This window comes from Pundamilia nyererei, unplaced genomic scaffold, assembly GCF_000239375.1.
Source record: "Pundamilia nyererei isolate P.nyererei 1_Seehausen unplaced genomic scaffold, PunNye1.0 scaffold00065, whole genome shotgun sequence".
Classification (NCBI taxonomy): Eukaryota; Metazoa; Chordata; class Actinopteri; order Cichliformes; family Cichlidae; genus Pundamilia; species Pundamilia nyererei.
The window spans coordinates 2,122,128-2,138,983 of record NW_005187466.1 but is presented as its reverse complement, the minus strand read 5'-3'; the positions used below and the strand labels follow the sequence as shown (position 1 = coordinate 2,138,983).

Sequence of the window (16,856 nt, the reverse complement as noted above, 5' to 3'; positions counted from 1 at the left end):
AATGACAATCCACATGATCAAAACCTGGCTTGAACCAGTACATCCGCTAAATCTGGTTTAGTCAGTTGGAAAAGCTTTGCAGAATAAGATTGTCTGATGTTATGACAGTGAATAATTAAGCACTAATCAAGGAGCAGGTGAGACATCAAATGAGTTAGAGATTTTAAAAATATAAAACAAAAGCAGCAATAAATTAACAGAATTTTATTTAAATACAAGTTTTAAAAAGACACTTTATGTGCACTTCCATTAACTTTGCCATGAATGACTTCTGGGGCTCCACATTTACTCCATCTCCACTGATCTGACTGACAGGAGTCGTCATCCAAAGGACGATAAGGCCATCCAAGTCTCATCTGCATCAGTGTGCCATTTTTCAATGAAGCTTCAGTGGCTGCAGAGTAAAGGGCAGCACTTCTACTACAAATGACCTGCACATGCATTAGAGCTAAATCCAGTTCGACAGGCAGAGGTCTCAGCCGCAGATTAGTCTGACGGGCTGTCTGTCTGGATCAGAGGGAGTTCAGCAGGGCCGCTGCAGCTAGAAAGAAAGCTGAACAGCGAGGCATGCTGGGACACAAATTAAAGAGGCAAAGCTTGAAAGCTCCCAGTTTGCAGAGTTTAGGATTTGTCTAATTCCTGTACTTTCAGCATTACTGCTGTGCTGTTTATGCAGATAAAGTCCACTTCACTGTTTAAGTGAAAGTTTGCTCTGCTTCCATTCAGTCCAGTTTGCTCACCTGAGAGATGAACAGCACGAGCCACATGCTTACTGTCCAAAATCATTTATCAGACCACATTTTGCCTGTTTTCTTTAAAGGACACTGGGATGACAGAAGGTTAACGGTACATTTTACTGCAGTCTGTGGGAAAATTCTAGCCCTTCATAACAATCTGTTCAGAGCAACAAAGCATCCATAGTTCATTTTTTCCCTGATGTTATAAATCAAGTTCCCTCTTTTCCTGTACATTGGTGTGCCTTTGCCCCTACCTCAGGAATTCAAATTCAAGGCTTTCATAGGTGAATCTATGGAAGAACCTGCCTTTGTCTCTGGCTCACTCAGGAACTCTTATGGGGTATGACCATTTCCAGTAACCTGTGACAGTTAGCTCTCAGCTTTCTGATGCTCACAGGTCTCTTGAAGCATGAAAGTCCTTTTTATCACCCCTGTCTGCAGGTAGGGCACTGATGACCACTGTGGACTGGCAGTTGCCCTTGAAAGACGGGCTTTATGGTCAGAAATGTCAAACTGGGCAAAGGGTTTATCATCTCTATGATTCGCTTCTTTTGTAAAAACGCTTGCTAATCGCTCATCTGTGGGGCTTTTGCTTTTTTTTGTAGCACCATCAGTGGTTATGCAGCATACCACCAGTGTTGGTAGGTTACCATCCTGACTGATTTTGTGTTTGTCAGACACCAGTGAAGACTTTTCTTATTTTTTAAGCCAATTTTCCCAAAGAATAAACTCAATAAAATTTAATTGAAGACAGAGTGCTTCTGTGGTTTAATACAGTCATACTCGCATCACATGCCTAGCAAGTTTTCCTGGGTTTTGTTTTTAATAACTTATAGTTGCCACAAGATCTCCAAGAAATCTGGACTTTTCTCAAGGCACACCATTGTATTGTGTGAATTCTGATTGAAGAGAAAAAAATTAAAACACATTCACATTTAGTGTACAGCAGCATACGTTAAACAAAAACAGGATAGCTTGTGTGCACTGTAAAGTTTCAGGCTGTCATTTGTACAGGTGGCTAAAGGTGGCTCACTGTCACTCAAGTGAAAAACAAAATTACTGTTTTGAATCTCTACTAAAAAGATGGCGAGTCATCATGTCCTCCTCCCTATACCCAACCCTTGTAAATCACATATACACGCTGTGGTGTTTTGTGGTAACCTCTGTACTCAGTGTGTAGGTGTGAAACACAGAAGGGAAGTGTTGTTACAGGCAGAGCGTCGCTTGTCAGGATGACTTTGACACGCCACATTGGACACTCGCTCACATCGCAGAACTCACAACATTACAGGAGGCTTTTTTTCTTTAAGTGGCTGTGACAAAATATAATTAAAACATAGAGAATTTAAAAATGAACAGTGTCTTCCAAGATAACACTGCCATACTTAGGTATGTTAGTATGGTGCTTTTAGATTTTTACTTAAATACAATGAAAACATCTAATTTCACTGCAGTTAAAGCATTAATAACTGGATTTTTGTCTTTAACCTACAACACTACTCCTACTGTAGCAATGCCATCATTACTATATGGGAGCAGTAAATGTGAAAATGTATGGAAAGTTAAAAAGTACAAGTTGTTTGAATCATAAAGGCAAAAAATATTATTCTAGTTTAGTCACAAAACCTTGACATGTGGTTTTGCATATGACTTTCTGCTGTGAGTTGCACTGGAACTTTTTCTGTTGGAGAAGTGGGATGCATGACCGTACTCTAGTGAACCACATTATGTATGCATATGATCTTGTGGTATTTAGTTCTAGCAGTGCTGGTCTACAGGGGCAGTTTACCACATGTCCTGTTTATGGTACAAAACAGGACACCACACAAAGTGTCTGTAAGAATGCGGTCATGATTTATATGATTTACAGAAGCAAAGAAGACAAATATCTAAGATTTCCTGATTTCAAACAGTCTCATAACAATCGTACAGATTCCATTAAAGTAAAAATATCCTGGGCATTCTATTACAGATGAAATGACAGATGATGGAGATAATTATAGAAAATGATGTATGGTGTATGCACAAGCACACGCCCTCTTTTGCAAGTATGGATAGAGTGAATATGTCTCATACTGTACTCGTCTCTGTAACAAAAAAAGTTACACAGACTTCAAGTAGCTTATAATGATACTGTGGGATTACACATGTTCCTTAAGCAATCACAGATCACTAATTACATGACAGAAAAAATGGTTGGTTGGCTTATTTTAAAATGAATGGGGTAAGGATTGTTTTTCCCACTTGGGTTCGTGGTTTCGTCTCCATTTTTAATAGTTTTGAATATGGTCCAGTGTAGTTATTAAGATTATAAAACTTAAGTTATATGTTATTACGTAATGGTTTTACTTGAGATCAAACTGGGCTGTACGTGTATATGGCCTTTGAGTTTAAGGAGTCTGACAGCTCTTCTTTAGAGCACAGATGAGTTCAGATGGCTCTGTCCTGACAGGTTTTGTTCTACATTGGTGTTTTGAATGGATGAGTTACCCTTAGTAATTCTGAACCTCAATTCAGTCACAAAAGAAAACAGTTAGCAGCCTGTCACGCCTCAAAAACCAGTATACCTTTCAACGGAGGCAGCTCCTACACAAAAAGAACCAGTGTACCACAGATTAACCTTACCGTTAACTTAACCTGCTTCTAACTTCATTTTACAGTAGCGTTTATGTTACACTTGTGGTTACTTACATCAGATCTGGTCTGAAGCGATGAATAATGGCACAAAACGCCAGCCCGTCTCGAAAGGACGTAGACATGTCCTTAATTTGCACATCGTTGTAGTTCTCACACTGTATCCGACACCACTCCTGGAGAGCCTTCAGAGATCCCATCATACTACAGACAAATCCGACGGGGAAGGTGGTGAACTTGGATTGATCGACCTTTATTTGTTGACGGGACAGAGAAAGCGACGACGGCCAGGCAACACCCGAGCTGCCGATACGTTACCTTCATGAGCAGCCACTGAGTCACATTGGAAAAAAACGAGCATGTCTTAGGAGCTAGCTGGACGATGCCCAACTTTACCAACTGCAGCAAACACCGTGTGAAGTTCACCTCCCGTGTGCGGTTATTCAGACTGCGGTTACTGCGGAATGAGTGAAAAAACACGGCTGATTTCCCGAGCTGATAACGGGAGCTCGCCCTCAAAAGTTCTTGACGTAGCCGAGTTAGCCAACTGGCTGCAGTGGCTTGCTGTTTGGCCCCACTTTGCAGGTTTGCTGTATATGTGTAAACTGTTGTTTCACGCAGTGATGCAGTTTCAGTCGAAGCAGGTGCAGAATTTCCTCTGTGAAGGACCGCAAGACCCGCACTAGGCTTTTGTTTGTAAGTGCAGTGACTACAACGGCTAAAAGACTGGTTTTAAAAAAGTCTCTTTAGTCCGTTGCCCGCGACGCCATCATTTATGTACCAATACAATTAAAAGTAACCTATGAAAAAATAAAAATCCCGCACAGGAAGTGCAACTCCAGCCGAACAGCGCTGATTAAAACACTGACAGCCTCGCCAAGCTGCCAACCTACAATATCCCGTTTCTCTCCCTGCTCTTATCGCCCAACAGGGGGTGCTACACCCATTCAGGGGCTGCTGTCTTCTTCTTGTATTGGAGTCGACGGAGACATGCATCATCCCCGCATTGCTGCCCTCCTCAGGTAACTTGTATAATACAGGGTTGCTGCCTCCTACAGTGGGGGAAATAGCTATTTGAGCCCCTAAATTTGTTGTAAGCTTTCTTATTTACAAAGAAATGAACAGTGGCTATATTCTATTGTAGTTTAATTTCAATGGAAAATTACAGAACATCAACCAAAAATCCAGAAAACACATTTAATCAATGTAATGAATTGAGTGGGTTAAGGATTTGAAACTCCACAGTCCTGCCAAAATTCTGGCTCAAACAGATCAGCTGTGTCCAGTCAACTGGAGATAAACATCTGTCCACGTGGGTCATAATAGAGCACCAAGGCAACAAAAGGATGGTTAAAGAAGAAGCATACTGAGGTGATGGAGTGGCCTAGCCAGTCTGCAGACTACAGTGTTATGGAAAATTTGTAGAAGGAGCTGAAGCTTCAAGTTGCCAATTGAAAGCCAAGAAACCTAAAGGATTTTAAGACAGTCTGTAAATAGGAGTGTGCCAAAATCACTCCTGAGATTTGTGCAAACCTGGTGACTAACTTTAAGAAACGTCTTACTGCTGTGCACCCCAACAAGGGTTTCTCCACCAAATATAAAATCATCTTTTGATCAAATACTTATTTCACTCAATGACATGCAAATCAATTTATAACGTTTTTGTAATGAGGGGTTTGTTGTTGGGTTTTTTTTTTGTTTTTTTGGTTGATATTCCATTTCCCATATACAAGCTTATTTTGCCATTCAAAGCTTTTAAGGTTAAACCAAGAATTTGACTTCGAAATTTGAAAGCTAAAGCCTGGATTATATTCGGTTGCAGACACGGCCAGCTGGAGACCCAATGACCAAGTAGTGATCCCAAGTCAATACCAGACACTGACTTGCATAGATGGATCTTCTCTAAAATCACTGGGATATGTGTCAGTCTCCATCAGCCATTGAGCCCCAATGTACTCAGTCAGTCTAGTTACATCTGTTACTGCCGATGCACTAAATTTGAGCTTTATTGTTACTGAAATGTGGGTACGAATGTAGCATTTTTAAAATATTTCATTAATATTTCACTGATTTTGACTTAATTTTACTTATAGTTGTCAAAGCTTATTAGTATACAGTTCATTTTTGGGGCCGTGTTGACCTCTTTGTACAGGACTAATCCCCCCAGCCCCGTCATTAACACAGACTCTGGTAGAATTTCATCAGAAACGAAGAAAGTATTCATGCATATCAACACTTTATAATGCTACCAGTAATATACCTAACCTAAGAGAACCTGTGTAGGGAAAAGAATATGAAAATAAGAAATTGTTATCACAGTCAATTAGATAAATGGATTTGTGTTTGGCACATGTTTTTTCACCACCAGAATCAGAAAACTTTATTAATCGCCAATAATAAAATTAGTTGTTAATGATCTGAGTTCAGCTGAGCTGTAGTATCTTTCCCACCGCTGTTTGATGAGATCTTCTCAAAGCCCTTGAAATGTTTCGCTATTCGCGCGATATGTTACAAAAGTCTCGCGATAGCTTGCTTCTTGTTTAGAATTCCCGAAAGATGGCGGCGGCGGCGCCTCCAGATGAGGCCAGTCTGCAGTCTCGCATCAGTAAGTTAGCAATTTATTACAATAATCGATTAGGTTTTGAACGTGGATAGATAACCGAAATGCCCCTGAGGTACATCGACATATTTAGTCATTGTGAATTTTTCGCTGACGCTTATAGCTTCCTCCCCCGGGAGCAGAGAGGAGTCAGCGAAAGCCATTAAATTAAAAAGTGCAGCTGGCGATGAGGAACAAACTCCAACAGTTATATACGGTTTCATAGTTGCTTCATTATGAGTTTAAAGGTAGTTTACTTTTGTCCGCTTTAGCTCAGTGATACTACAGAAAGGTGACATTTAAATTTAAAGGTGTCAGTAACGCTCAGCTGAAGGCTAAAAATCAAGCAACTAGTTAGCTTCTGGTTGTTTCCTTGAGGACCAAGTTTAGCAGGAAACCTGTCACACCTGGGCTATAATCTGACACACGTCTCCAAAAGCGAGCCACCCTCTTCATCTGCTCCAAGCAAGAGAGCTGATTTACATATTGCACACGCTCACAGGCCACAGCTGCTGCACAGAGTCAGGTGTAAAGCGACAGGTTTGACTGCCTTCACAGATCTACAAATAACAATCCGATTTAAAGTGGTTCTGTCCCAGTTTTCAGGTCTGAAATTCAAAAACACGCCAAGCATTTAAAGCAAGTTGAGGATATGTTTGTTTGTTTTCAATTTTACACAGATAAGGCCACCAATCCTCTGAATAAGGAAATTGACTGGGACTCAATAAAGGGATTCTGTGATCAGCTCGAAAATGAACCGGAAGGGTGAGTCGATGATGATTCATTTGTTTCACAATTTCACACTGAAATGGAGACTAACGTGGTGTACCAGCGGTTGACATTATCATCCTGACAACTTGTGTCCCTTTGCTTTCAGTTTTTTAGAGTAGTATTGATTTAAAGGATTGTAATGCATTTTTTAACAGTTTGCTTGTATGTGACATTTTTAATTAATTTTAGGGATGCAGGGATTTAATGGTGAAATGTCTATATTGGCTTTAAATAATTTTACTTGGAGCACTTCGGAAGTCTTGAGCCACCCCTAATTTCTTTATATTTGGCAGGAAAATGGGAAGTGGGTGTAGGGAGTTATTAAAATATGCAGAAATAAATGGAAATGCAATATACAAGAGAAAAAAACCCCAAAGTTCATAGAATTCCAACGTGGTTGAAAGTGACCACCTTTATTCTTCTATACAGGCTTGATGACTAAAGAAGAGAGATACTGTTGCTCTTCTTTAGTTATCAGGAACAGCTCTCCATGCTTTTTGAAGAACATTCAATGCCTCTTCTTTGGATGTTCCCTGTAAAGATAATCCCACGTTGCATCAATAATGTTGAGGTCTGGCATCTGGGCAGACTATTCCATGATAGTTTTCCATAGTACGTGTGTTTTTTGGGTTTGTTTTTTCTCTTTTTATCCAGGAAGGCTTTTACTGCATTAGCAGTGTGTTGGGATTATTGGCATACTGTCGATCAGATGCTTTCTAAATTGTACTGTGTGTTGGATAAAAATCTGACAATAGTTTTCTGTGTTCATAATTACAAGATCTATAAATGCAGCCCCAAACCATGACAAAGCCTCCACTGCGTATTATAGATCCCTGTAAACACTCACTGTTGTACTGCTGTCCTGACCTTCTATGTATTGATTTGAACCAAAACTTTTACATTTGGATTCATTGCTCTCTGTTGTCACAGGCTTTTCAGTCCAGTTCTTGTGTGATTTGGCATACCTCAGCCTTTTCTGTTTGTTTCCTTTCCTTAAGAATGGCTTATTCCCTGAGTCGGGTGCCTTTTTAATGCATGAATTCATAAGTCAGTATAAAGTGACAAAAAAGCATCCCTGAAAATGTTCAGGTATGAGGACTAAACTGAAAATTAATGAAAAAGCAGCCAAATGTCCAAAGAAAGACCTTTAGAAAGCCTGAAGAAGAACTGCTCAAGATCACTTTAAAAAAAAAAAAATTGACACTGAAATTTTCCTCCTTGGAAGGAAAGTGTAAAGACACGAGGTGGCTCAAGAGATTTCCACAGTACTGTAAATTTGCTGATGCCAGTGGCAGATGTTGGTTCAAAAAATTGGTAGTGTTTAAAACCAGAGTTTTATAATTAGTATATCACTAAAACTTTAAATTAAGGTGTTGTACAACCTCCTAAGTCTGTCACTGTAGTGAAACCTTTTTGTTTGTTTTCTCAGGCCTCAGCTTGCAACCAGACTTCTGGCACATAAAATTCAGTCTCCTCAGGAGTGGGAGGCGATGCAAGCGCTAACGGTAAGATCGTCCTGCACACAGCATCAACAAGTGCAAAGGTCTGTAGGATGTCATGTTAAACTCTGCATGTCTGTGCAAATGTAAAACCAACAACCTTTGAACACAGGTTCTTGAGACGTGCATGAAGAACTGTGGAAAGCGATTTCATAGTGAAGTGGGGAAGTTTCGCTTTCTCAATGAGCTAATCAAAGTGGTTTCACCAAAGGTAACGACTGTTGTTCTATGTTTTGCCTCACCAGTTTGGCTGTAACCAAAGATCCGTGTGAAGGTTTTTATGGTTTAGTATAACTACTGAAAATGACAGCTATTTGATGAATCTCACAAAAGATTGAGCTGTATTTAGTTTACAGTTTGTTTGAAAACACAGCCTGGATAAGGTTTTAATGTTAAATCTTTTACCAAATAAGTACTTTCTTCTGACCCAATTTCATTTTCATTTGTGAAAGAATAAGTCTGTTTTTCTTTAGCAGTAGTTAATATCCATTCCCCCTCTCTCTGTAGTATTTAGGAGCCCGAGCTCCAGAGGCAGTGAAGAAGAAGGTCTTAGAGATGATTTACAGCTGGACGGTGAGACTCCCAGATGAGACCAAGATCTTGGAAGCATATCAGATGCTGAAAAAACAGGGTGAGCTCTCCTGGTGTTTTAGAGTTTTATGTGTAACCATCAAGACAAATGACTTCTACAAAGTTTAAAATAATGAACTTATGTGAAAGCTCAGATTCAGCCGTATTTTTCTTGTCTTGATGCTGTATGATGTTGGTGACACAGATGTCTTTAATAATGGTTGTCACAGCAGCCCTTCCTGTCTGCTGTTCAGGCCTTTTGTTTGTGAGAGGCAGCCAGTCAGGGAAAAGGTGCAGCGTTTCTCAAACTGCAGATTGCAAAGAGTAAAATTAGGCTGAATTAAAGATCCTTTTCTTGAGAACAAATAAGTGTTTTCTTATGATTCTGACTTTTATTTGACTTTAATTCTAGTTTTAATCATGTTAAAAAAAATGTGGCTTGTGGATCGTTGGATTCTTGGTTTCTGACGTGTGGAATACCAGAAAAAGTTTGAAGGGAAGGTGGGCCTAAAGGTAGAGGACATAGGGCTGTATTGAGGTCCAGCATAACATAAAATGTCATTATTTTGAACTGTTAATCATGCAAAGCTACTCCACCTGTTTGAAGAATGAAAAATAATAGGCCCCCTTTAACAGTCTATTGTTCTCCGTGGTTGCACATTAGTTCATCGTACATGTTTTATGGATGTTTTTAGTTCCCCCCCCTTTTTTTTAGTGTTAATGTATTTTTTGGTTCCCCATTCTTTTTGATTAGTAGGGAGAATGTGTCAGTTCTCCTTTCTAGCACAAGCATGAGACCGATGTCCTTAGTCATGGTCATCTGAACCCAGTCTGATTGCAGAAACGGACTTTCCCCTCCAACAGCTGTCATAAGTTCCTGGATTATATTAGCATTAAACTTGTTTTTTGTAGTTTTTTAATGGGTGTAGAGTATTAAAGCAGTAGTATCACAGGCATCGTAGTTGAAACAGAGGTCAAGGTGACCGCGATTCTTTATCTGTGATTTATAAATAGAACCGATATTTAAAACGCAGGTGGCCCTCTCAATAGATGTTGTATTTTTCAAAGGTTAATGAGTGTTCTTGTTTTTTCCAGGCATTGTCAAGCAGGATCCTGTGCTTCCCGTTGACAAGCCCCTCCCACCCCCTCCACCCAGAGCCAAAAGTGCCATCTTTGAAGATGAGGAGAAATCCAAGGTGTATATATTACACAAGTAATCAGGATGCACCAATCACATTCGATAGACTTGTGAAATCATGGATGTGTATTCCTGCACCAACGAGTTGACATTTCAGGTTTTAGAAACAAATCCGTCATTCATTTTCTGTCCTAGGATGGGCTTTGTTCCAACAGAATCATCACGAGTTTGTTTCCCATCAAATGATGTAAAGTTGAACTCCTGGGAAAAACTGGGGGAGCAGCAGTTTAAAGAATTCTCTTCCTCTTTCCTTTCCTCTCCTGCTTCTGTCTCATCCTGTTTTTATAGACGCTGTCCCGCTTGTTGAATAGCACTCACCCTGAAGATTTAAGAGCAGCAAACAAGCTCATTAAGGAAATGGTCCAAGAGGTGAGTCATCGGCTTTGTTTGCTGCGTGAGGTTTACAACATGTGCTCTCACATACATGTCCCTTTGTTTGACTCGGTCTTCTTCAGCTTTTATGGAGATGGTGTATTCATTTAATATTTATGGCTTTAGTGAAATGATCAAACATCAAGGCTTAAATGTTTTAATAAATTATTGAGAATGACTGTGCAGAGTAATAAAAAACTAATACTGATCCCACTGATCAAGATTAATGACAGTCAATCAGATGCCACGCATGAATTTTGGTGAAATAAAACTTAAATTCGTTATTAAATGACTTAATTATAGGGTTTTAAAATGTGCACTTGCTTTACTTTCATATTTTGTGGCATTAAATATTAGTCGTGAGCTATAAGATGTTATTTATTATCATTACATCTGTCCTTCATGGCCTGATTGAGTGAAAAAATTAAGGTCCGCAAAAGTTTCTTTTGATCTTGGGCACTGTGTGATCTCACCGAACGTTTCGTTAGGACCAAAAACGAGTGGAGAAAGTGTCGAAGCGAGTGAATGCCATCCAGGAGGTGAAGGAGAGCGTCAGCCTGCTGAGCCAGCTGCTGGAGGGCTACAATAAGGAGAGCTGTTCCCAGAGCAACCAGGAGCTCATTAAGGTTTGTAGGACGCAGCACATTAAAAAGAGCTGCTGCAGGTCTCGTGCTCCCACTGGTACTGCTCAGCGGGTGTGTGATTTTAGGGTTTCATGATGTATTTTTTTATTGCAGGATCTCTACAATCGCTGTGAGAAGATGAGGCCTACCCTATTCCGATTAGCGAGTGACACTGAGGATAATGATGAAGCTTTAGGTAAGATTGTTACCTATACAAACAGATAAAAATTAGGCCTCAAAGGGTAAAATTTTTGTCTTACTGATTAGTTTTCTGCTTACAGCGGATATCTTGCAGGCCAATGACAGTTTGACGCAGGTCATTAATCAGTACCGACAGCTCGTAAAGGGAGAGGATGTGTCTAAAGATGTCATAAACTCGTCTTTACAACCAGGTGGGTGCCTTCAAAGTCACAGCTGAAGATTGCAATAAAGTCTTATTTACCATCTATTTGAGTTTACCCTAATTCTCCCTCAGTTTCTGAGTCACAAATGAGTATTTTCTTTCCAAATCAGGCAACAGTAGCTCAGCACTTGTGGATCTGACAGGCCTTAACATATCAGCCAACACCGCACCGTCTAACACAGACTCCTCCAGCCTGCAACTTCTGACTCAGAATATGGGCTTGAGCCTCTTGGATGATGAGCTCATGTCACTTGGTAAGCAGGAAAAATCATGTGGTTTGTGAACAAAAAGTTAGAAAGCCAGAAAGCACATCCCAGTCTGCTCAGCACAATTCTGCCTTATTTTCCACTGATTCAAGCGCAGCATCCTGCAGAGACAGACCTCCTCTGTGATCCTGACCTCATTTTCCAGAGACACCTGTGTATAGACATAATTAAGGAAAATACGAAAGAGTGAAACATAAAGTTTTTAGATTTTTGTTAGCGCTCATTTCGTTTTTAGGCAGCACAATTGGAACTTTTTTCATTATTTGAGTCAAGTTTTTCTGCATTTAACGTGAATAATGGCTACAGCTAATGTTGGAAAGTCTCGTCACTTGACATGCCAAGTGCTGCAGAGCAGAGGTCATTGGGCTGTTTTCAAGTAGACTTTTTTTTAAAAATAAGAATCATGCATTTCTGCTCCTTTCTCCTTTATAAGGAGGACAATCCTACAGTTTCATTTAAGATTACAAAAACAGATGAGAAAAGTCACCTGTGATAAAATCCAATGTTCTGTAATAAATTTTGAACAAAATTATACACTTTAATGTGATCTAATACCTAGCGGAAAAGAAATGTGTTGCTGGCCAGATCACAACAAGTCTAGTCTCTTTCCCTTAGTACAGTATAAGACTGTAGTGTATGTAAAAGATTGATTTCACCATTTTCAATTCATAAAATTCATCAATGTTCAACAGGGCGTGACTCTAGTTAGAGCACATTATATGTAATCTGACTTCTTTCTGCACCAAGTCTCTTACTTAGTATATTATATTACACGTAACACAAAAAGGATGATAAAGCAGGGTAGTGTGGACATACCTTGTGTGCGTGTCTTCAGTTGCAGTGACTGTGTCTGTATACAGTGTGTGCTCTTTGTTTTTCCTTTAAAAAGGCTTCAGTGATTCCAAAAAAAATGACCTTAAATTGGATGTAATCTAACTTTTGTTGTCTGTTCTCTCAGGACTGAATGTAACCGAAAACGGTGACTCTCAGAACACTTTTCAGGTGCGAAGTAAGATGATACTTAATATGCTCACAGTAAAATTGTGTGACATGTTTATTAAAATCTTAAACTTACTTTACTGTTACCCAGCTGTGGTTCTAAATAAATCATAGCATGTAAAGATCTTACACAGTGGATTCCTGCCACTGGTTTAATTTTCTGTTTTATGCCATCTTCATCTCCTTTTACACTAAAATAACTCAGTTTTTCTCTCTCAGTCATCAGATATAACGGAGGTATCTACTCAATCTGCACCAGCTTCAGTGTTGCTACCAGCTGTAGTTCAGAAACCACGGGCTCCACCAGTAGAGGGGGCTACTGCTCCTCCTAAAGCCATGGAAGAGCTGGATCTGTTGGGAAAGGCACTGCTGCAGCAGTCTCTGCCTCCAGAGAGCCAGCAGGTCAAATGGTAAGTGCTTTTGTCATTACCTTTGTAGTGTCCACTTCCTGCTGTGACAAAACAAATTTCCCACGTGTGGGACTAATAAAGGTTATCTTATCTTATCTTATCTTATCTTATAACGTGCTGTTGTTGGAATTTGACATGCGCAGAGCTGCCATATAACATGTGTCCTTGTTCTTTTTCATGTAGGGATAAGCTGCAGCCTCAATCAAGAGTCCCTTTACGAGATCTCCAGGCTAAATCCAGCTCAAAGCCCACACCTGCTGCGACTTCCACCTCCACCTCTAGTTCTGCTACTGCTCCTGGAGCCAGTTCCGTCATCCATTCAGAGCAGTCTGATGCTGTGCTGCTCTCCAATCTTACACTCACAGTTACTGACAAAGCCTCATTACCTACTGCTGACACTTACGACAGCATCTCTCTAGCTGATGTTACTGTGCCTCTGGAAATCATCAAACCTAGTAAGCACTGGAACAAAAAGTTAGCCTTAGTCATGAAAGGTTTTGTGAGCTAATATTGAGGTAACATAAATTGAAATCCTTTCTTTTGATTTCTTTCAATCTATTTCAGGCACCTTGTTACCAGTCACTGTATTTGATAAGCACAGTCTCCGGGTTTTGTTCACCTTTGCCCGCGACTGCCCTCCATCACGACCTGACGTGCTGGTGGTGATCATCTCCATGCTGTCTTCAGCTCCTATTCCTGTTACCAACATCCGCTTCCAGGCAGCTGTGCCCAGAGTAGGTTCCTGTTTCCTGAAATTTGTACTGATGGTAGCAATGGCCATGTCTCATGCTTTTGATCCAGAAATTCTTCTTTGTTGAGATTAAGTCAATCTCTGTTATTAATTTGAGAGCTTTTGTTGTTTTAGCCAGCTGGAAAGCATGTAGGTTTTAATGTGTCAATGGGTGTACATTATCTAGGTGATGAAAGTCAAGCTTCAGCCTCCCTCCAGTACTGAGCTGCCCGCCTTCAATCCCATCTTGTCTCCAGCTGCCATCACACAGATTTTACTGCTAGCGAACCCTCACAAGGTAATCTACGTCTTCAACCGCATTGTTTATACACTGCACTTTGCTTGAGATCGCCTCTGGTCAGAATATGCATTTTATTCATTTTATACATTTACCAGTTACTCGTCAGTGTTTTATCTACAGTAGATCAGTCAGCATGCCCCTCCACAGTTCGAGGTAGCAGGCAGGACTACTGTCACAGAAGCAAAGCTTGTGTTGTTTCTTTATGTGTACTGAGAATATTTTTCACTGCTTTAATTTGCTATAATTTCATTTAATTTGATAGCTTTCATTTGCAACACGACACTAAAGCGGTTATTTGCTCTAAAGGCAGACTCTTTTGGCAAAAAATGTACATTTATCTCAGAGCACGGGTTACTGTTTAACGTTTTAAAACACAAGTCGCAAACAAACCGATGAATGCAGCAATTGCCACGTTCTCTCAGGTAAAATTACTGTTATTAAAGGAGGCTGGTGGCTTTAAAGAGAACTTCCCTGTGCTTAATTGGTGTTTGTCTGAAGCTGTGAAAATACTGTAAACAAAACCGGAACACTTTAATTGACATTGTGTTTAGGTGGCTAAAATATATTTCTTTTTTACCTTCCTTGCAGCAGTATATTGCAGCTCACCTTCTGTATCTGATCAAAATAAACTATGCCTTTTAAGGAGAAATGTTGATGATTGTATACTAAAAGTGCAAATGCAGCAAAGAACAGTGATAGGAGTGAAACTGCATATCACTGATGAGTTAACCTGTTTGCTTTTGTGTCGTCACAGGAGAAAGTCCGTTTGCGGTACAAACTAACTTTCAACCTGGGGGACAAATCTCACGATGAATCTGGTGACGTCGACCAGTTCCCACCTCCAAACACTTGGGGAAACCTTTAGTGTGAAGGACCAGTATCCTGTCATGTGATCTGCTGCTTCCTTTACATTTAGGTTGAAGCTTTCCCTCAATGCTGACTGAGGCCCGGAGACCTTTACGCTTCAGTGGTTTCAAACTCTGGAAGCAGTTGTGGGAACCAGCTTCCACCGCGTGCCTTGGTTCACAGCCTTTTTGTCCATTTTTCCTGAGCGTTGTTGCTGATCGCTTTTCTTTTCCTGTCCAACAATCAGTCCAGCGCAGCGACATAAAGCCGACATGATTCAGTGCAGCGGCTTTTGGTAAAACATGTTTTAAAAATTGAATGTGTGCATTTGTCCAGTATACATACTGCAAAGTGTTAACATGTAATAACGGCTCATATCTGACATTTATGTTAAAGGAGATGTTCGATCGGAGACTGCATTTCAGCAGATGTTTGAGCGTTCATGGCAGATCTGTCACTTCATACTCACTTAGGTCAGCTGAATGTTTCAAGTGAGGTTTTTAAACAATTTTACCAAAAGCCAGAAAACATTTTGTGATTTAGAATATTCTTTGTTTTCTTATTCATTTCTTATCAAATGATGGAATTTAGCACAGCTTTGGTGCAACGCGTTAGCAAACCGCCTCCAGTTTAAATGAAAACTTGAAGACGAAAATAAGACAAACGTTCATCTCCCACTTATGACACCACCGAAGACGTTTTCCATTTGAGCCAAGGGGTAGAGCTGTTTAGCGTATGAAGATAATGATCTGTAATGATGCAGTAACTAATTCAATGATGAATTGGAATGTGATTTATTTTTTTCCTTTTCAAGAATAGTCTGAGTTTTAATGTATTTGGAGGTATTACATATGGTTGGTGTGGGTGTCAAAGCTGTGTGAATGCGCCTGTTTTCATAGCAGCAGTGTTAGCGGGTCATAGTAGGAAAAGCACAGGTGTGACTGAAAACTCGAAGGAAAGCTTTGCTTTGTTCAGCTGGACCAATAAGTTTGGATTTGTGAGCCAGCATGGAGAATACCAGGACCCTGAAACTGAACCGACTATTGTTTACTTTTTTGTTTTTTAAGATTATTTACAGCGGTGCTTTTTCTCCTGTTGCGTCAAAAGGCCCACAAATGAAATCGCTGCCTCTAAAAATATCTGCACTTTTGTGTTATTAAAAGATTGGGACACTTTATCACCTTATGTTACACTCAGGATTTTGAGTTAATCTTACATGCACTTATTGTGTCTAAATTTGGCAAATGAAATCATTCCCGTGTACACTACATGGTCCTTTCGTTTTTTTTATGCCTTTATATGGTTGATTGACCCAAAGATTGACCCGGTCTTGAGGTGACGTCACTGGCATCTGGTTTGATTCTGCCATGTGCCTGAGATGAAACCTTTTCTTTTTTTCCTTTTGTACATATATGTATACAAATGGCTGATCTGATCTTTGTTTTCATTTGTTCATATACTTACCGGGAAAGACTTTGTGAAACAAATGACACACAAAAATGAATTCATGGGATTATTCTGATAACCACGGCTGTTGAGTTGATTGGAGCACAGTCTGTTAAGAGGCAATTTAAGAAATCACTCGCTGTGTAATATTGATTCCGCTGTACATGTATTAAATTTAATTTGATAAATTGACCCATGTTAAACTGTGCAATTTTCCCTTTTTAAGATGGTTCTATGTTATAAATCTGATGTTTTAATTTATCTACAGGCAGTTTTACTGCTAACATCTGGGATTAAACGGAAGAAAGCAATAATAAAGGTAAACACTCCAGGTTTTGATGCTCTAGCAGTTTGTCAATAAGGTAGATTTCATCAATTACGGGTAGTTGGTGTGAAAAACGCTGAAACGGATTTGATTCCATTCAGATTTGCATTATAAAAATACAAAGGAC

At 39.8% G+C, this 16,856-nt stretch overlaps 2 protein-coding genes across 4 annotated transcripts in view; one reads left to right on the top strand and one right to left on the bottom strand.

The window, feature by feature from the left end:
- Positions 1-4,318, bottom strand: part of micall1a (MICAL-like 1a) — a 17,381-nt gene extending 13,063 nt beyond the window's left edge. The window contains exons 1-2 of one of the 3 annotated variants that reach the window (XM_005735816.2): positions 3,690-4,318; positions 3,429-3,575 (exon numbers count right to left, since the gene is read on the bottom strand). In XM_005735816.2, the coding sequence (XP_005735873.1) occupies positions 3,429-3,574 (146 nt within the window). In that variant the 5' untranslated portion in view covers position 3,575; positions 3,690-4,318. Of the gene's footprint in view, positions 1-3,428 lie in introns of all 3 variants that reach the window. The other 2 variants (XM_005735817.2, XM_013911549.1) reach the window with 2 other exon arrangements.
- Positions 4,319-5,899: 1,581 nt separating this feature from the next.
- LOC102200670 (ADP-ribosylation factor-binding protein GGA1-like) lies at positions 5,900-16,607 on the top strand. The gene is made up of 17 exons (XM_005735812.1): positions 5,900-5,976; positions 6,651-6,735; positions 8,171-8,246; positions 8,353-8,451; positions 8,748-8,871; positions 9,906-10,006; positions 10,297-10,377; positions 10,869-11,006; positions 11,118-11,199; positions 11,285-11,395; positions 11,517-11,660; positions 12,631-12,674; positions 12,891-13,081; positions 13,265-13,536; positions 13,646-13,815; positions 13,999-14,109; positions 14,867-16,607. The coding sequence occupies exons 1-17, from the start codon at positions 5,928-5,930 to the stop codon at positions 14,975-14,977; spliced, it is 1,989 nt and encodes a 662-aa protein (XP_005735869.1). The 5' UTR covers positions 5,900-5,927; the 3' UTR covers positions 14,978-16,607.
- The last annotated feature ends 249 nt before the right edge of the window (positions 16,608-16,856 follow it).